We start from the raw sequence: 20,939 nt of genomic DNA on the forward strand, positions 1-20,939 counted from the left end.
CTGCTAGCCCTCTTGGTGCCTGCCTTCTGTATATGTGATGAGGCAGAGGTCAGTGTGACATTGCCCCCCATATTCTTCAGAGATTTTATTATATGATTATAACAATCATAATTTATTTTGTGCAAGATAAGTCATGTGATGTGTCATAGGAAAGGGTATGATTTACTGAATATAGTGACAGGGTCAGGACAGATGGCTACAGGAGAGTGATAGAAGGCAGATATATTAGCTCCAGGTTAAGTAGGTCCCTTTTCCCTGGGTAAGGTAACAGGGAAGGTTCCAGAACAATCAGGAACTTTCTGGAAACAATTAAGGCAGACAGGCTGATTAGAACACCAGCAGCCAATCACCAAGCTGGCAGAATCAATTAAGACAGGCAGGCTAATCAGGGCACCTGGGTTTAAAAAGGAGCTCACGTCAGTTTGTGGGGTGCATGTGAGGAGCTGGGAGCAAGAGGCACTAGAAGCTGAGAGTGAGAACGTGGACTGCTGGAGAACTGAGGTGTACAAGCATTATCAGACACCAGGGGGAAGGTCCTGTGGTGAGGATAAAGGTGTTGGGAGGAGGCCAGGGGGAAGTAGCCCAGGGTGTTGTAGCTGTCGCACAGCTGTTCCAGAAGGCACTGTAGACAGCTGCATTCCACAAGGCCTTGGGCTGGAACCCAGAGTAGAGGGCGGGCCCAGGTTCCCCCCCAAATCCTCCCAACTCCTGATCAGACACTGGAGGAATTGACCTGGACTGTGGGTTCACAAAAATGGCCAAACTGAGGACTACTGTGAATCTCCAAGGCAAGCAAATCTGCCAGTAAGCACAAGACCCACCCAGGTAGAGGAAGAACTTTTCTCAATATGATTATCTTGTTTGTACGCATGTATCATTTTTGTATCTGAAGTTGTGAATATTGACTATGTATCTGTTACAAATTTGTTTACACATGGGGAACACCCACTAGACAAAAGACTCTCAGTCTAGAGGGCTGGCTGGGAAGGGCCCATTCAAATTAATGAACTATAAGGAAGAACAATAGCCCATAGAGGCAGCTTATTTCCCACCTGGGGACCTTCCTGAGGATGGTACAAACAGGCTCCGACTCATGTCTGCTGTAACACCACAGGGACATGTGACCAGGTCACCTGGTGCTGGACTCCATCTTGGAATACCAGTGTTGTTTCATTGACTGGTGTGGGAATCAAGCTTTGAGACCAAGGGTTCCTATCATATACAAAAGCTATATAGGGCATGGAAATACCATCATGGTTCTTCACTGACTCCCTGCCCAAGAAGACTCCTGGAAACACCTGAGGAACAAAGATGAACTGGAGGGGAAAGTGCTGGACCCAGTCTAAAGGGATTTTTAGCCTGTGAAGGGAACTGGGGTTTCTAAGCTGTAAGCCAGCACAGCTTGCCCCTTAAGAGCCTGAAGCCTGCTTGTATAATCAATTAGGTTGAGAATTTGCTATTCATATCCAATCTCTTTAGCATGTTTTGTTCATTGTTAGATAATCTGCTTTGATTTGTTTGCTACCCCTTAAAATCACTTAATTTTTTGTAGTTAATAAACTTTTTTGCTTTGTCTAAAACCAGTGTGTGGAAATCATAACTCATGGCAGAAAGCCGTTGTATATTTCCTCTCCACACTGAGAAAGGGAGGTGAATTTCATGAGCTTATGCTGTGCAGTGCAAGATAAAAAAAGTTTTGGGTCTATATTATACCCCAGACGGATGAATGTAGCTGAGTAGTTGGGAAGTGCCTTAGCTGAAGCCTTCCCATCCAGAGCTGATCACAGCCTCCACATGTATCTGCAGCTAGGTGTGTCCCTCTCTGTGTGTGTGTGCTGGTAAAGTGCAGGCTGTAGCCTGGGAGGGGGCTTGGCAGGTTGGTCACAGTGGTACAGTGTAAAGGGAGCCCAGGCTGGTGGATCAGAGAGGCTCAGTGATACTGCAGTTCCCAGCACCCATCACTGTCAGTAGCACTGACTTCAAGCTCCATGTTCCCAAATGTTGAGTGCCCACTGGACAAATGATTGAAGCACCTGAGCAACCCTCTTTCCTCCCTCAATGCCATGCCTGAAATAAATGGACCATAGATACCTGGGCACTGAAGGAAGTGCTGGATGTTGAACCAAATAACTGATGAGCACTAAACAAGGCATTGAACCAGCATAGGTGTCTCACTGTAAGGTGTTCAGATGCCTAAGATATTATGGTGTCAGTGTGCCAAGGACAATAGTAATGGTAAAGCTCTGTGAACTTTTTTTGGCAAAAAAAAAAAATTCCAAAATGCCACCCACACAGTCACCTTGGGAGGGGGAAGAAAGGTGTGCACCAAAATGCCTAGAAGCAGGCATTAAGGTGCTGCACAGGTGTACCCAAATTCAATTTTGTAGGCCTTTGTACCTGGGAGATAAGTAATAGTGAAGGATATTCAGTCAGTGTTCCTAGAATCCTGATAGCTGAAGACAGAAAAGTCAGTCCTTTGAGGGAAATGCTGCTTTCTTGATAGGATCAGTAAATGAAACTGACAAACATTTCAGGGCAGTATTTACAGTGGGCAGCTGCCAGTAAGGATTCTGGCTTACTACCGCTACTTCTACCCTTCAAAAGTAAAAAATCTTTATGTCTAGAGAATTCCGTCAGTGCTGTGCTAAGGAGATAAAACTCAGACCTAAGGATCCAGTGTAGGTGGCATCTTTAACATGGTATCTTTAAATCAGAAGTCTGGTAATTCTACAAAGTTCATATGTATCTGGTAATGCCCCCACAAAAGCAATTCATGCTTTTAGAAAGCTAGTATAATTACATTATTTTAATGTTACTTTTTCTTCTGTAGTATAAAGCTCTCATCCATTTAGAATGTAATAGACTCAAAGCAAGAACCATGTATTTTTACCTGACTGCGAAATGCCTAGCACACTTTTGGAGATATAAAAAAATAAGTCACCACAAATCTTACACAGAGAAAACTTGACATAAATATCATTTAGAACATTTCCTGGGAAAATCACATTAAAGGGATATGGTTTGAACAGTTCTAGAATAAACATGTGGTATCAGGAACTTTTCATACTTACGAACTGCCTCAAGGCAATCATGAGCAGCATCTATGCTCACCATCTAAATCACAGGAAGATGGCAAGGAGCCTGAATCACTCAGTAAGGCAGCATTGTAGTGAGAGATTTGCAATAGCCGATTTTTTTTTTTTCTTAAAGTTCTGGCTCCTGCAGATATTTAGGTGAGAATCTCAACTTTCATTTAAACCAACAACAGTTTCTAGCCCACATGGTGGTGGAGAAAATCTTGAAAATGTATTCTAAGTGCAACCTAAAGGCTCAAAAACCAGATAAAAAGAATCCATTTTTTTCAAGTCTGATTTAAAAAAAATCAGAATTTTTAAGGCAATCTTGATGGTTTTGGGCTCACTCATGATTTTTGAACACTTAGGGTTGGCATCACTGCGTTATGTCATTTCAGGAGAGCTTAACTTTTGTCTCATCCTCAGCATACAATATACTTTAAATAAAGGTTTCAAAATAAATAGTTTAATGATGCCCCATGTTAATTTATGAAAGGAAATCACTGTCTTCTTTTTCACTGAACCATGGTGAAAAACATCACTGTTTTATTCAGCATTATAGTTACATAACAGTTGTCTGTTTCTATTACTAGAAAGAATTTATTAAAATAATCCTGAAAAGACATCTTTTCTCCCTCCAATGATTTCAAAACTATGCCTTTTTATGCCAATTTCACACAAATCATCAAATGGATTTGATCTGTAGTAGTCAGTTATAGCAATTGTCAAGGCACAAGCTCAGCTCTGCACATCAGCTGTTGCTTGTAGTAAAACGAGATATGCCAATTATGTCGTCTTAGTTAAAAATGCATAATCCCTTTATTTTATATTGCAACAGGAGAAGTTAACATTACATATACAGACTATGAAAAGTAAAGGATTTACTTCTGATATGATTTGTAGATTTAAATTCAAAATCTACTGTATAATATTTTATGTAGCAGAGGAAAGTAACCTTAGTATTTCCTTTCTAACAGTATATTTAACAGTTGGGAATAAACAATATAAAGTAAGCCTTAAGTTTGTTTTAATCATTTTCAATGTTGTCTATTGTCAGATGAAAAATATAAGGTACAATAGCCATCCCTTTTGATTATGTTGCAACACTGATCATGTGCCTTGATAAAGGAACAACAGTTCATTAAATAAGGATGATGACATAACATGTAGGGAAGACTTTGGATTGTCTATTTAAAATGTCAACGTAATAGGCAATTAATAATAAAACTTCATTTTAAGTGCACTTCCACATGCTTTTTGTTTATAATATAGCAACTTCCTATCCTTTTTTCAACAAACTTCATTCTCTACTCTAAAGCTGTTTGGCTGAAAATGCACTTTCCCCAGTAAACTTTTATTTTTTTTTTATTTAAACAATGTAACTAAAACTCCTACCCTTTCAGAGACTAAGAAATATGTTTTGCTAATTTAAAACACAATATATTACAAGACATGTGAAGACAACACATAGTGAAATGAGTTTTAATTGTTGTGCTGTGACTAAAGTAAAGTTCTCAAGGCTGCAGTTTAACATTCCAAGTTCTCCCTTCCGTCTTTATTAAGATTTTGAACAGAAACTCTTTGGGGGCTAGAACAGCAGTAATTGCATCACACTGTTTTCCAAGACTTCAAGTTTCAAAAGCAAACTCTTCAAAAAAGTACAGTTCCTGATTTGATTAGATATAGGGACAAAAATATAGCACATACTTGAAGGTTACATGGTCTACAAATGATGGCAATATTTTCCTTGGGAGAGTACAGTTTGTTTTCTTGTAAATACTCAAAAAGGCTCAACTTCAAGCAGTAATAAACACAAGCAAAAGTGATTTAACCCTTAAAATAAATATTCAGGAAAACCTCTCTGTACATACAAGTGAAAGAATATGTAATACTTTCACGCTAAAAGAAAAAATAAAGAATTTGTTCATATAAGCAGCTGAAATCTGCTGTTCCAGCCCAGTGTCCCCAGTAAAGAAGGGAGGCACAAACACAGGTGACTACTGTAGCTCACTATCTTATGGCCTTTTTTGGACAGGGACATCACCACCACCAATTTTAATCCCTTTTGTTAGATTTATTTATTTATTACAGCATGCCAAATCCTTTGGCATATGTGATGGCCTTCAACAATCTCTCTTTAAGCTTTTCTTTGCTTGAGTATTCCGGAAGCAAAAGGACATTAAAGCATGTGTGAGATGTAGGTAATCTGAGGAAAAACAGAAAAGGAAGAATTCAGTCATCGGAATGCACAACGCACGCATATAAGTATCATCATCTTTGAGAAATACCATGCTATTTCATCTGCTTACATATGCAAGAACAATACTCCAGTTTTACTTTAAAATTTATATCTGTTGTTTTCACGTAACTTTGAGGTCAAAGCACGATAAAATATTAAAATGCTAATTTAAGAGATACTTAACTTTAACTTAAAATTTGGCTGCTGGTATTTTCACTTTGCAGAATTAGTCTTACTTTTTAGGAAGTCAAAATAAAATTTTTACACCAAATAAAAGGTCAATATTTTACCTCTCTGTGTCTGGGCCATTTTTGGCTATAATCATCTTTAATTTTCCAAGTCCTCCCACAGGTGCTCTGTCCGTGCCTGTTGTAAACTGCAAAAATAGTCTTTTCTGCTCATCTGTAAATGAATGGACTATTTCCCAGAATTCCCTATTGAGATGAAATTAAAAACAAAGTTGAGAAAGCAAGAGAAAAATATTGTTAAGAATATCTGATACAAACAAGACCTCACCCTACTTGTATGTAACTTTCACAACTGCCAGAATTTGCAGCTGTTAATTGACACATCATCATATATGACACCATATTTGATCATCTAACAGATACAATAATCAGCATACAAACTGAGCATATAGGAGTTGAACAAGATTGCATTCAAACATTTGCTAACTGCGGAAGTTTTGAAGCATTTCAAAATCCTTGAAGGTTAACCTGTTAACTTTTTAAAACTGTTTCACACTATTCTAAAATTAGCAAATAATTTGCAGATGCTGCCCATTTGTTTTCAATACTGTTTGTATTTTCTATATTTTTCAACTATCCTTATTGCAAAGCATTGTCTATTCTCTGATCATCTTGTTTCTCTCTTCTTCCTATTGTATTACCAAACATATCAATATTAGTCTGACTAAATAGTTCAAGTCACATGTCAGTTATCAACTGTGTTAAGATCAAAACTGAGGTGAAAATAAAAGGTGGCTTCCATAATATTAGAGGAATAAAAACAGTAATTCATCAAAAATGTGTCAGCCTGATTATATGTAAAATAATCTGAGCAGTTTTTGGAGCCCCTACATTTTTCTACAATCATAATTATGGTAAACATACTATTTTGCACATCCTCATTCTTGACAAATAACATGGTTTGGAGGCGGTTTTGTTTGGATTATATGTGATAATGAATGAACTCACTAATGGCCCACCAGAACAAATTATGACACTTCCACCCATCATAAAATCTTATTAGGATAATTCATCATTGAGGAAAAAACATCATCTCTTATTTCATGGTCTTGAAGATCATCTGAATATAGTCTAGACTTATAAGAGAGACTACACACACAATATTTCATTCACATTTGGGAACCTCAATACTAGAATGATGTAGACAGACTGGAGAGGGATTAGAAGAGAGAGACAACCATGGGCTGGAGGGGAAAGCAGACGGCCAAAGATTACAAGAACTATACCATCCTCTCCCAGAGGAAGATGGGAAAGCTCTCTACAGCATTATTCCACTTTTGACCCGACAAGCCCTTCTGTGCAACATGGGGTCTGTGAGTGAGAAGGATGTGGTTAAGCAAACTGTGGTATCAATCCCCTAAAAGCAACCCCGAAGGACTCTGAATATTAATCTACCTGCTTCCCCTACTGTGTACTAAGGAACTTCTCCCCTGAAGGGCTGACTAGTGAATTACAGGGGAACTTTATCAGCATGGCTCCTACAGATTCTCTCACACTAAGAGAAGAATTAATTGGAAATTTTGCAACAACAAGATGTGGAATTTCCTTTCCTGTATGTGGGATTAATCCAGGTCAGAGACGAAAAGGCCCTAAACGTTTCTGAGACATTTTTTACTAAACTAGGCAAATAATAGGTAGCATAGTGTTAGAAATAATCCTGCCCAATTGGGGATTATCTAATGAATCCCTTCCATCTCTCAAACAAGAAAGCACACGAGTAAAAAAACATCAAGAGCAAAGTAATCATCATTTTTTACCCTTCAGTTTCTTCAATAGCTTTTGACAAGTTTTCCTTTGTTTAAAGAGTTTATTCTATAATAGCATGTTAAACATCTTATTTGCTGACTTTATTAAATACTCATAGTGAAATTATAGATAATTCAGTAATAATAAATGATACTTGGCTCTTGTTGGACTTCAGTGTGTACTTCAAAAACAACATGAACCTCACATTACAGATGCTGCCTCTTCATCATGAATTTAGTAAAATACAGTTTACTTGTATAACCCTTGAAAAGTTAAAGAACTTACCTAATAATAAGAGAATCTCTGCTATAGCCACCATCATATTCTGTAGTTTCTTCCAGTGCTTGAAAGTCTAGATTCTGTAAATGTAAGACATTTTATCACCACCCATAATTGTATCTTTGGGATAAGAAAACCAGCAATTTGTTTTGTTGCACATTCCAGATTTCTTACCCTACTTCCACAAATAAGTAATTCAATTTCCTCTGGTCTAAATAAATATTTCAGTGGAGACTCATTGGTCACCATATGGAATCCTCTCCGAAAGGCTTTGAACTGCTTTTCTACTGATTTGTTGAGAATGTAGTCCGCGTACAGATTGACAAATTCCTGCAAGAAAACAACCCCAAAACTTACTTAATAGTTAAAAGCCAAATCCTACCCTTCAAAAAACAAGATACACCCAACAAGACATTTTGGTCTAATGTTTTAAATAGGGAAATCAAGTATTTCATGGCATTGTATAATTTGTTTTCTCATAACTGGAACCAAGTCAGAGTGCACTGCTGGACTTGGCCCACCTACAATCAATCTCAGAGGCAGCTGAGCTATGACTGGACAATTGTGTTAACTTCACATGTACTGAAATTTTTCAACAGAAATTATCCACAAGTACACACAAAATAGTCCAGGTGGATTCCTCCCAGTTGGTGGACAACTTCATTTGAGAAACCAAGTTTATAAGCAAGGAAAAATTCTCTCTCCTACACACCCATCCACCAATCTGGAGGACTCTGGTAGGACACCGCAAGCAGTAAATAAAGTTTAAGCAATCACAAACAATGGTAGGATTCAAAATCTAAGACAAAAGCTCACTTCCACGTGTATCAATATTTTGTGTAGCCTAAATTTGTATGAAATCTTAGACCATTCAGCAACAAATTACAACTAAAGGAGACAGCAGATAATCTTTTGGTCTGGCACATTTTTTTTTTTTTATAAGATGATGCTCAGATGCTGAGTCCAAAATGTGTTTGGGGAGATATTCAATGTGAAGTCTGGTATGCACATTTCAATTTACTAGTTTTATTGCCAGTTTACTCAGCAATCTGAACATACACAACAGAATCCCGAACAGATACCTAGGTTAATAGTTGTTTGTAAACAGCAAACATTAAAAAGGAGTCTTAAAAATTTCTGTCTTGTTGTACATAAACGTGTGTTACAGAAAACATATAATACAACTAGTATTCTCAAAGTTATACATGCAAGAGAATTTTACAAAAGTGTTTTCTTCTGCTTAACCCAATTGGACTATTATAATTTTAAATTTAACTATTTCTCTATCTCTAACTGAAATTAATGTTTTAGTTACATGCCGACAGAATATTGACTGAAATTCTGAGATACATAGTAATGACAAAGATCATTCCACCGTTAAGAGTGCCATGTGAGTTACCTTTCTGTTTTCATTTGTAATAGGGATTTTATCTCCATTTTCCTTTAAATCATGCATCATTGGATTGCCGAAGAGATCCGTATGAGATATTTGGAAAGTTATCATCATATCATCTTCCACACTTCCCTCATATTGTAACAAGTCTCTTAAACTCTGATAAAGAACCTAATAAAATAAAAACATTTGATGATATATAATGGGACTTTTATTTTACAATTATATCACGAATGATAATCAGAGTAGAGCTTTAGATACTGATTGTCAAAAAACATGCTTGGATTGGTCAGCTATATCTTTTGGGTGAGGTCACAACTTTGTACCAAATCCCAATTGTTCATGATTGGGACATAATCACCAGAAGTGCCAGGAAAACGTTTCTGCACATAATGTGAAGAGGAGGAAGTTGAAGTGTTGCTAAATACTTGACCCTCACTTTGAAAAATAAAGCACAAATTAGGGTCAGAAATTGCGCATTATAAGTGGAATTTCAAAAAATGAATTTAAGTTGTTTGAAGGGGTTTAGGGAGCCCTCTGAGTCCCTGCAGTCAAGCAGTAATAAGCCCTGCACCTCTGAAGAACCGCCTAGGAATACCTCCCAGGAGCAGCAGCAGGGCATGTGCAGGCAGTAGCTGTTCAAGGACTCCCACTAGGGGTCAGAGGTATGAGCCTCTCAAGGATGCAAACTGAAGGTCAGAGAAAGTGAGTGCTCTTTAACTGGAGAACGAATAGTGAACTTTCCCCATACACTTATTGTAAGTTTTAGCTGCAATCCTCATTCTCTCACCAGTTGTCTTCCTCCTATGCTCCACAAACACTTTCAAATGTACCATGTTAGTAAACACTGATTTAGGAACACTGCCTTTTAAATAAGATCTGGCCTTCTTGCCCTCTGAATTCTGGCTGTGGTACTCAACAATACCTAACGTGGCCTGACTACTTTGAATTTTATACAGTTTTAAGAGTCTTAATCAGCATTTAAATATCTTGGTCTGTTTAATGGAGTTTATGAAGGGTGATTTTAAAGTAGGAATGGCAGAATAAGCCAACTGTGGAAAAGGAATGGGGTAACAGTTAAACTGAACTTTTAAATCCACCCGTTCTCTTCCCACAAAAGAGATTGCCCCACATTTTGTAGCCTCTTGACAATTCTGAATTCACTCATTACTAAAAATAAAACTCAACAGGGAATCTGAAATAGCTCAATTTACTTATTACAATAAAAAAAAAGAGAGTTTAAAGTAGCTATAAGTCGTCAAACTACAGCTGAAAGAGTGGCCTGACTTGGCATACTGTTGGAAGGAGAAGAAAATTAAACAGACCAGGGAATCTATAAAAAAATTAAGCTATTTTTTCTAATATAGTAAAATAAAAGGCATTTATAATAACCTTTATCCTATTCATTTTCTCTTTTCTTTCTTTGAGCCATTTGCAATAGTGGAAGGATTTACTGCATAGCTCTTACAAATAAAAATGGAAAAATTACCCCAAATTCATTTAAATAAATCATTCTAACAGCAATAAAGCACACTAGGTAGCTTGTTAGAAAGCTATTGGTGTTTTTTGGATGGTTGAAGGCACAGGACCAAAATATGTGAGATGTGCTTTAACTGTTTACTCATACATAGTTATTGTGGTTTATTGCTATTTTACAGCCATCAGCAAAAGAACCTTCCCTCCCACCTTTATCGCTATTGTTTTTAAGAAGGTGAGACAATAAAAAGCATGTGAGAAAACTCATAATTGCTTAAAGAATTTGTGAATAATCTCCATCTGCCACAACTGCCTTTCACTTTAAAAAACTTAAGAGTCACCACAGCGTAGCAGAATTTTTTATAAGCATTTTACAAAAGATTGGTAAATAATATTCTCATTTTACAGACTTGTTTGTTGTGGCACAGAAGGTTAAGTGACTTGCTCACATTCATGCAGCGAGGCAGAAATAGAACCCATGTCATTTGACCTCCAGACCTATTAGCTATCCTATTGCTAGCCAATGCATACTCCTCCAAATTAGATGTACTGGTGGCATCATGTTCCAATCCACACATTTTAACAAATAATCATAGAATGTTTCCACTAACCTGACAGGGCATTTCACTTTCACCTATTCTGACAGTAAGCTGGTGTTGAAATCAAATCTTAATTAAATGAATATACATTTTCCACAACCTGGAGTAATAAATTCAAGGAACACAATGAACTTACAGGGTGAGAATCTGCCAGATCACGGAAAGTTCCTTTTTTGCCCATTAGCTTCCTGTAGACAACCATGGGAAAATGTACATCCAGTATACAGTTATTGTAAATAGCCAGACCCAGTACTATGCCAATCAGTGTAAACTGACCCTCAGTTTCAAAAGAGGATGGGTTAAACCAAAACAGTTTTGTAGACTCATCATATGTGAACATACCTATAAGAAATGAATTAAATGATTACTTTTATATTTAGAAAAACAACAAAAATGTAGAGCAAACATGAAGTTTAAAAATCCACCTTCTAAATCATCTGCACCAGATATACATGGAAAATTATATTTTAAATTTAGTACTGTATAATTTACCAAAAACATTACATATTCATAGCATGAATTAATTTTTCCAGTTTTATAAAATGTGATGCTTACAGCCTATAGAAACACATACGTCAGTTATAAAGCCGCACATTTATAACCAATCTCCCGAAGTCTCCCTGCAATGGGATGGCACCCACCTCTCATAAGTGCCTCTTGGTTGAGTATGTGTGCCTGCAGACTCTCAATTTGTGCTGACCCTTGTCAGTGGTTTCTCAGGAAGGTTTTCAACAATTTAGCCCCCCCCCGGCTGACTCTCTCACAGTCTGTATGTCAAACAGAACAGACCCGTTCCAAGGTATGCAGTCCAACAGGTACCTATCCCAGTTCCCCTCTGTTGATATCTCTGTAGCCTTCCACGGGCTTAGTCCTTAAATAGTCCCAGCTTTGGTATGGGGCCATACCCCCAGGGTTTGCTCCCTGGAGACGCTGTCTTCCTGCAGCCCTCACTGGGCTCAGTCCTTATTCAGTCCCAGCAGCCACCAGGAGCTCCTTCTTGCTCCCCCTCAGTCCCTGCCAGCAACTGATTTGTCCGTGGTCCTGCTGCTCCTTCAGTCATCCAGCCAGGAACACAGTCCTCACTCCTCCAGTTCCAGGAAGCAACTGACTCTGGCCTGCAGTTCCTTTTATGCGAGTCTGCTGGGCCCTGAATGGCCGCTTGGAGGATTTCTCTTCTGCTGCTCTCTGGGATGGGGTATGGTAGGACCCTGAGGCCTCCAGCAGGAGCCTCTGGGCCTAGCGCACCCCATTACATTCCCCAAATCACAAAATAAGGTATCCCACTCAAGCAACCCCCCGCTGACAAAAGCTGAAGGCCAACAAATTCTAGCTCACTTGGACCAACAGGGTAAGTGAATTCCAAATCCAGGGTTAAGGCCCATTCAAAAGAGTTGGCCTGCCTGCAGGAATTTAGGGTTGTAAAAGTATCTTAGTAGATCTCAGCTAGTGGAATGGTGCACAGAGAGAGAAGCAGTCTTTAAGGGATGTCTATATGTGGAATTACTCCAGAACAGCTATTCTGGAATAACTCCATACGTGGACTCTCCTCAATCCAAATTAATGTTCAAGCGTAGACAAGCCCTTAGACAGCAAGGCAATGGATTGGAAACTCCAAGCAGTTTTTGGAACACAAGTATATGTTCCCTGAGGTACATTACTAAGTAAAGTGGGAGGCTATATTCTGCTTTTTTAATTCAATGAAGTTTCCAAGTGGTTTTCCAGACTACCACTGCAGCAAAGATGGTGGCATGTACTTTCTGTAAATTGAATGAAGAGTTAAAACATAGAATAATGAGCAATTCTTGCAGTGTTTGCTGTTCTGATAGGGGAATAATTTAGAACTCTAGTTTATCCAAATCCATATTCATAAGAGAACACAGATAATGCAAAAAGTAAAAGTTAAGTCAGAAAACACATTAAGATTGTAACAAAATAAGGGAAACAATGAGCGCCACCATGAAGGATGAAGATCGCAATATCTTTAAAAAAAAAAAAAACAAAAACAAACCACAGTCTTGTCATAATTAACCTAGACCCCAGCACAAAAATTTACTTATTCGCTTCCCCTTTACCATAATGATTTTTGATAACAAGCCTAATAATTTTTACTCATCCTTCACTTTCTGCACGATTTCAATTTTACACAGCTGTTTTAAATTAACTTTTAAACAGATTGAATATGCAATAGGTAACAGAACTCATCTATACTAATTTCTTAATAAATACTTGCTTATTTTTATGACACCTATTGGAGTACAAAGATTTCAAACACCCTAAATTATATTTTTGAGATTTTTCTTGCACTCCCATTGAAACACATCCAGATGTTCTTCAAATTCACAGAAGCGACACCTTATACACATAGTGTCGTAACTGTGATGCTAAAATGCAAGTTACCTGTGGAAAAAAATGTAAAACAACAGCAAGAAGAAGAATCTGAAATTATTTAGTTGTATTTCCTTTTGAAGGACTTATACAGAAGTGCATTATGAAAGCAAAAAATTTTTATCTCATCAAGCTATACCATTTCTCATACATATATATTCTGATCACCAAGTCAAGTCTAGTCTAAATCCAATGAAATCTCAGCATAGAAACAAGTCTAAAGAAATCCAGTATAAAATTCTGAATAAAGGGAATTAACGGAAATACTTACCAACTCTCATCTATGCTGTTGAATTCAATTTCCCAAATCTCAAGCACTACTATATGTCCATGCTCAGAGGATAAATGTGCATTTCTAATCTATTTATCTAAATTATATGTTTATTCCATATCTAAAACTACAGTAAGAACAATAAGGTCACTAAGTAAAATAGCTGAATTAGGAAATTACAAAATTAAGGTAGACCATGTAACAAACCCTAATTCTGTCAGGTTTAGCGTATGTATATATTTTCCCATAGGACCCCCCCCCCCACTAATTCAGAACCTGATCCAAATCCCATTGTAGTCAAGCTGTCAGTGCACAGCTTGGAGAGTGAATGAGTCTCATCCTGTCTCGTTCACTAAAGAAGATCCAAGACCCGAGTTCCATTACCAGTGTTAAGGCAGATTCCCTTTGGGACCTTGATCAAATCATTTTCTGCGTCTCTCTGCATCAGTTTCCTCATATATAAATTGAAGATACTACCTACCTCTCACAGAGCCCTAAAGCTAAGCTAAACTAACTGGTGTTTGTAAAGTGTGATGAGTTTCTTCAGTGGAAGGCACTGCAAAAGTACAAGGACGTATCATCACATTTCACATTCAAATCAAAGACCTATACAATTCCTGTACTACCTTCATAATATAGTTTTCCTATGCAAGAGATGTTTGGATAATTTCATCCATTTTAATCTTTTACAATCTGCAATGATTAAGTTCCTATGGCTGCAGATATCTGAAGCCTGGTATAGATCAGTGATTACGACGTATAAATCACAGTAGGCAAGGTTTAAAGTATCCAGAGTCATATGCACAAGGACAAAAAAAACAACAACAGAGTTTGAGAGAAAACTGCTGCCTGGAGTCCTGGACAAACTAGGAAGGTACCAGAAGTTTGCTATATTAACTGTGACACTTTCATATATATCTCTATATATCTACTTTATGTGGAGAGTGCACAAAACAGGTCTAGCGCTGAATATTATTATTATTTTTTTTATAAGTAACAGATTTTGCTAACTTTTAGAAATTTGTGCTTTATTGAACTACAAAATTCTATAAAGACTTCAAAGTTTAATAAATGTACTTTAATTGCTCCTATCAAATTAAAGAATATTCCAACTCAAAAATTTCTAGGTATCACAGTTTCACATGTAAGTTTTTTGTTACCATATTAAAGGTTTTAAAAGGCACAAAGCACTTAATTCCCATTAACTTCCCTGTTACTCCCCATTGTGCCTTTGAAAATCTCTCTAAATGTTTGATAAATAAAACCAATAACCTACAAATTTCTTGCATTGATTTCACTAAAAGGGATAAACCGGAGAAAATCTTCAGTCTAATGTATATGTGATGCGATATGAATGTAATCCTTTTTGGTTGCTATAGTTTTATTGTATGTACAACATGGAATATGACAAATTAATTGAAAATACATTTCACTTAGAGGTGGGCGGGCCAGACAGACACCTCTACAAAATGGCAAGAGTTAGATATCTCACTGCCAGTTCTGATGCCTGCCAAACCCAAATGCTCCCCAACAGTAGTGTGTTCTCTGCCCTTCTGACTTGGCTAGTAACAACTTGGAGATATCTCATCGAAGTTCCTTTAGGGTTGCTGCTGGCACTGGAAGCTTGTTTTCAGGCAGTTTAGTTGCTGACCTCCTCAATGCTGATTGTATAGACAACTGCCTAACTAAAAGGCAGGAACTTTTTTTCCATTTAAAAGGGGATGGGGTTGAGGGTGTGGTTTGGATTTCAGAACAAACTATTTACTTTTCAAAAGTGTGAATTTAATGAAACAAGACATCCTTTCAGAGGAAGATTTTTAATACTCAGATATCTATCTTCACCAAATAGGTCATAAAGGGCATGAAATAAGTCCACTGAAATGCACCAGATACAGAAAGACTTCCTGAAATGTTTTAATTTAAAAACTTTGTGCACAATAGGTGTAAAAAGGTGGTTACATACAAACAGTTCAAATTGTAATTGGTATGTTAAGGAGACATTTTAATTCCTCTCCTACATTATGCACTATAAGAGTGAAACTGAAAAACACTCAAAAAACTTTATTTTCTATTTATGTTGTCTACACATTTCATTATTCTGACCTTTGACAATGAAAGCAGACTAGCCAATTTCACATTTGTTTCTATTCAGTTTCACTTTCACGTTCTTACAGTGTAGCACAATGATGCAATGATTGGTTACCCAAATATTCCCGTTACAGCACAAACTGTTTTGATTACAATTTTTAGAAGATTTTGGGGAAGTCTCTAGGGATCTTTTAAATTTTGTAAAAACTTTTCTCAAAAAGACTAAATTTGGGGACAAACTGGACCCAAGTATTCCTTTAACATTTCTTGCTCCTCCTCATCCCTACATAACAATGTCCCTCAGTTATACTCAATTTTAAAGGGGAATGTCAACTTGATGAATCATACCAGTCTGAATTTTTTAAAAAAGTTACAATTTTAAGAAACTAGACAGACTTTTTTCAAGTTCCTTTTATTTTTTTGGCACAGAACCGTGTATTGTTGGTTTCATTGCATCCCCTATAGTCAGTTCTCTTATCTGAGTGGCTCTTTCACACGGCAGTGGAGAGTGAAGGGAGAACAGGACAGAAAAAACATTTTAAAAAAACCACACACCAGGAAAATGTGATTGTTAAACCACAAAAACTGGGGTAGGGGAACCCAGGAGTAGGTGTAATACCAGAAACTATTGCTAACTTTTCTTTGTAATTGATTTGCATTTGACTGTATTTCTAAACTTTCCACAAAAATTTAAATCAGCATCATTACTTGAGAACAAAGTTAATCCTTTTTTATATTGCCAAATTTTGAAAACTTGAAAAAAAGCCCCACCTCTTTATACAGGTTTGCCTTGGACACTTGGTAAGAGACTTTTTTTTCCCCCTCAGGTATGATTACTAACCCTAGTAGCAAAACTTGAAGCAAAGGGGGAAGCCGAGAGAAGGTATAGATTCAAATTTTAAGAAGCAGGTAAAAATAAAAATATTGCATTATTTGTTAGTGATCTAAATGTGTACATTGTAACTTTCACTTGTGGCAATTAAAGTATTTCAGTCATTCCAGTTGTCCTTGGGATGGCGGCTCTGTCAGATGCAGGATCCCAACCTGAATCAGATGCCCTTTTTGCTCAACAAGGGATATAGAGGACCATCAGAAAGAGAGTACCTATATTAGGGAGTAGATATGGGGAGAAACTGTGTGTGCATGCACTTCATAGAGATGAGGGAGTTATTAAATTGCATACCAATATCAGGGTTGAAAATTTCCTCCACAACCAGTTGAAAAAATTCTTTGGAAACACCTCCTTCGTCTACCCCTTGCTCTCCTTCAAATTCCACGTATAACTGCTTCTTCAAATCTGCAGGATTTTCCATGGCAATCATCTCTAGCTATTGGGACAATACGAACATGTCATTAGTATACCCATTTTACTAGAAAAAATGATGAATACAGAACAAATACAGAAAAAACTGAGAAACAGAAAGGCAAGTAGATGCCACCCATAAGTGTAAATATGGGAAGGTAATAAAAATCCAGAATCTGACTAAGTGCATTCTGTAAGCCATGAATTTGGGGGCAAAGGTATCTAATGAGGACTATCATATCTTATCAATGGCACAAATGCATTAGTGCCATGTCTCTGATTTTCAGTATTTTCATTGAAGTTTTTGGTTTTGAGATAGATAAAATAAGACTGTGTAAATAGAAAACAGAATACAAATAAACTACAAAATTTATCAACAGAATAATTAAAAATTGGGATTATCATTACAGTCAACTGAATATCATATAAATGTTTGAATATGAGTAACTCATTGTTCTTCACATTAAAAATTTGGTTAAATAATTATTTAAACAAATGTCTTTATTAACATCTTTCCCCCTTTATAGCAGTTTTCAGTGAAAGGAATCATTATATTCAACAGTCTGCCATATCTATACCTAGCTGCATGAAAATTGAAAAAATGGAAAATAAAAGAAAAACCAGAAAGGGAAGAACTGAGAGTATCAGGCTCACTAGCTTTTCCCATCAACCTACCGAAGAACCCTTAGAAATCTCTTGTACTAATTTCTTTAGTTTCTTTAACAAAACTAATGTATGAAAGCAGTGCATGTGTGAATTCATTAATCTTATAATTGATTCTTTGTGAAATGTCCAGTGATTTCTATACAAGAATCTTTGATGGGATTCAGAGTAGCAGCCGTGTTAGTCTGTATTCGCAAAAAGAAAAGGAGTACTTGTGGCACCTTAGAGACTAACAAATTTATTAGAGCATAAGCTTTCGTGACCTACAGCTCACTTCATCGGATGCATTTGGTGGAAAATACAGAGGGGAGATTGATATACACACACAGAGAACATGAAACAATGGGTTTATCATACACACTGTAAGGAGAGTGATCACTTAAGATAAGCCATCACCAGCAGCAGTGGGGGGAAAGGAGGAAAACCTTTCACGGTGACAAGTAAGGTAGGCTATTTCCAGCAATTAACAAGAATATCTGAGGAACAGTGGGGGGTGGGGGAGGGAGAAATAACATGGGGAAATAGTTTTACTTTGTGTGATGACTCATCCATTCCCAATCTCTATTCAAGCCTAAGTTAATTGTATCCAGTTTGCAAATTAATTCCAATTCAGCAGTCTCTCGTTGGAGTCTGTTTTTGAAGCTTTTTTGTTGAAGGATAGCCACACTCAAATGTTTTCTAGGCATCACAGAAGAGATGAATGTTACTTCTGGGGGAATTCTGCACCAAAAAGTTAAAAATTCTGCCCACAATATTTTAAAATTCTGCAAATTTATTTGTCAAAACAACAATATAATCACACCAGTTTCAAATTACTTTGGCAATTTATTTCAGAATACCTGTCAACAAGTATGTCTGTAACAATACGGACAACAAAAAAGATTCAGGAAATGTTTTTGACAAATAGACTCATTAGTTCAAATAGATTCAAAACTATGATTCATACAGAACTTTGAGTATTAATTCATTTAAACTACAATATAGAACCATATTTCCTGTACCCCTCAGAAGTAGTGCAAAGGCTTGGGGGAAAAGTTAGGGTTAATGGAGGAGCTGAGGGAGAGGGAAGTAATTACTGGGAAGGAGCCGGGGTGTGAACCTTGAGGGTTGTTGCTTGTGGGTGGGAGAAGTATGGAACAGTTTATTTGGGGGCTGGTGGGAAGAAGGGATTGTTGGGGAGCCGCCATCATGCAGATCCCTAGCCTCTCCCATTCAGTCAGACACCTCTGCCTCTGTCCCCAGGTGTTCCTGCACCCACCTCCCGCCATCCCCACGTGACCCTGCAACCTCACTCAGTCACCCCCCCATTCCCAGTGTCCCTGCACCCCCACTCCCACTGAGCCCTTCCAGTCTGTCCCCCCAAAAGCCCTTCTGAACCCCAGTCTATGTGACCCTTGGATACCATGCTCCATCTGTCCCCCCAGTATCCTGTGCCTCCTCACCTGGCCTAATGGATAGGGCGCTGTGAGGAACACAGCCTTTCCTCTTCCTTATCAGCTGCTGGCTACTATGGCTGCTGAGCCTGCTGCCCTCTGTTCTGGTGCCACAGCAGCCCTTGGTGGGCAAAAATTGTAACCGCAGCTCCTCTCCGACAGAATGTTTTTTCTGCAGAGAAAAAAAATCTGCAAGGGACATGAATTCTGCACATGCGCAGTGGTGCAGAATTTCCCCAGGAGTAGAATATGGAGGAGGATAATGTAATGGTCTTGAAGTTTTTTATGGGGAATTCCTCTCATGCAAAAGGGGCAGCATGAGAGAAAGTATGTAGGTGTTTTCTAGATAATTTGACTAACTGGCAATGAAGGCAAGCATCACTGGCAGAGCAAAGATGGATACTGATGGCTCCATACCATATACAAGAAGGGGATGGAGGAAGAGCTAAGCCATCAAGGGTCCTAAAAGTGAAGCAAAGAGGTTCATGGAACTAAATGGGGAATGATCAAATTTTATATCAAATTTACAGGACCCCAGGGTACACACAGTTGTGGTTTAGCTGAAAAGGACTGCCCATTTGGCTTCCCATATCTTCAGTAAAAATTAATTCATATTTAGTCTCAAGGATCAAAATATTCTTGAAAGAGATACTATCTTTTTTCAGTCTTGTGCAGCAAAACACCATAAGTTATATTAGCTCTCCCCACAACTACACTATATCTACCTGTTGTATCTCAGTTCAAATTTAGGACTGTAAACTTTTCACAAAAGAAAATCTTTTTTTGGTGCGTACAAGGGCCCTGATCAGGGATCACATATGCTACTACAATACAATTATTAATAAATATTTAAACGAAGTATGAAGCGTATGCAGCAAGAATTTTCATAAAATTATATTAAGAACATTGGACTAGAGAGAGGCTATTTCATTACTTTGAAAAGGTCACAACTGTGTTAATGAAGGTTCTGTCACAGATCTCCACCTTGGGTAGATAAGAATCCTCCCGCCTACTCCATTTCTGTTTACAGTTGGCTTTAGTACTACCCACCTCACCTCTTTGTTGCCCAATTCTTTTTCTCACTGACAGCTAATCATGATGCATTGTTGGCTTTGGAGTAAACTGTTGCTGGCAATAAATACTGTATTGGAAGTTTTATTAATCAGAAGTTACGAGGAACAATACAGTTTACGAATAATTTCCTTCAAAACACTATCTTTTCAGCGGCATGGTGCTAGGATTTTCTTGTCATATTAATGGATTTTATATTAAATGAGTGATTAAGTCTGCTGATTTTAAAGTTAATAAAGTTATTTCAGATTGGCCTTATCAACAAGTCTGACTTCTATGCTGTACCAAGTAAGGAGACTGCAGACTGAGGCAGTAATTAAAACTACACAGAGTGAAGTTGGCTGGACAGCAATGGATAAAGTAGACTGGAAGTCCTCAGTGAGTATGTCTACACTTCAATGTAAGCCAAAGCTCAAGCCTAACTCCCCAATGTGTCTATACTGCAATTGCCCTAGGTTTGGACCCAGGGTCCTGCAGGGCTGGAGGGTCTGAGCTCGAGTTAAGCCAGGACCCTGGATGTGAGCCCCCCTATTATTTTGCAGTGTAGACACAGCCCCTCTTGACTCAGGTTCCAGGAGTCAGTTGGAAGTATCCTACAATTCCATGGGACAACTTTCTTAGTCCTCTCTATCCCAACAATATGTAATGCACTCTCCTGAAAATGGAAGTAA

General features: G+C 37.7%; 1 protein-coding gene across 7 annotated transcripts in view; it reads right to left on the minus strand.

Annotated features, from left to right (window-relative positions):
* Positions 1-3,598: 3,598 nt before the first annotated feature.
* Positions 3,599-20,939, minus strand: part of UBE3A (ubiquitin protein ligase E3A) — a 109,002-nt gene continuing 91,661 nt past the window's right edge. For all 7 annotated transcript variants that reach the window (XM_038388304.2, XM_043492001.1, XM_038388278.2 and 4 more), the window contains 7 exons: positions 16,982-17,126; positions 11,191-11,396; positions 8,986-9,150; positions 7,761-7,916; positions 7,593-7,666; positions 5,604-5,747; positions 3,599-5,280 (listed from right to left, as the gene is read on the minus strand). In XM_038388304.2, the coding sequence (XP_038244232.1) occupies positions 5,160-5,280; positions 5,604-5,747; positions 7,593-7,666; positions 7,761-7,916; positions 8,986-9,150; positions 11,191-11,396; positions 16,982-17,126 (1,011 nt within the window). In that variant the 3' untranslated portion in view covers positions 3,599-5,159. The remainder of the gene's footprint in view (positions 5,281-5,603; positions 5,748-7,592; positions 7,667-7,760; positions 7,917-8,985; positions 9,151-11,190; positions 11,397-16,981; positions 17,127-20,939) is intronic.

This window comes from Dermochelys coriacea, chromosome 1 (assembly GCF_009764565.3).
Source record: "Dermochelys coriacea isolate rDerCor1 chromosome 1, rDerCor1.pri.v4, whole genome shotgun sequence".
Lineage (NCBI taxonomy): Eukaryota > Metazoa > Chordata > Testudines > Dermochelyidae > Dermochelys > Dermochelys coriacea.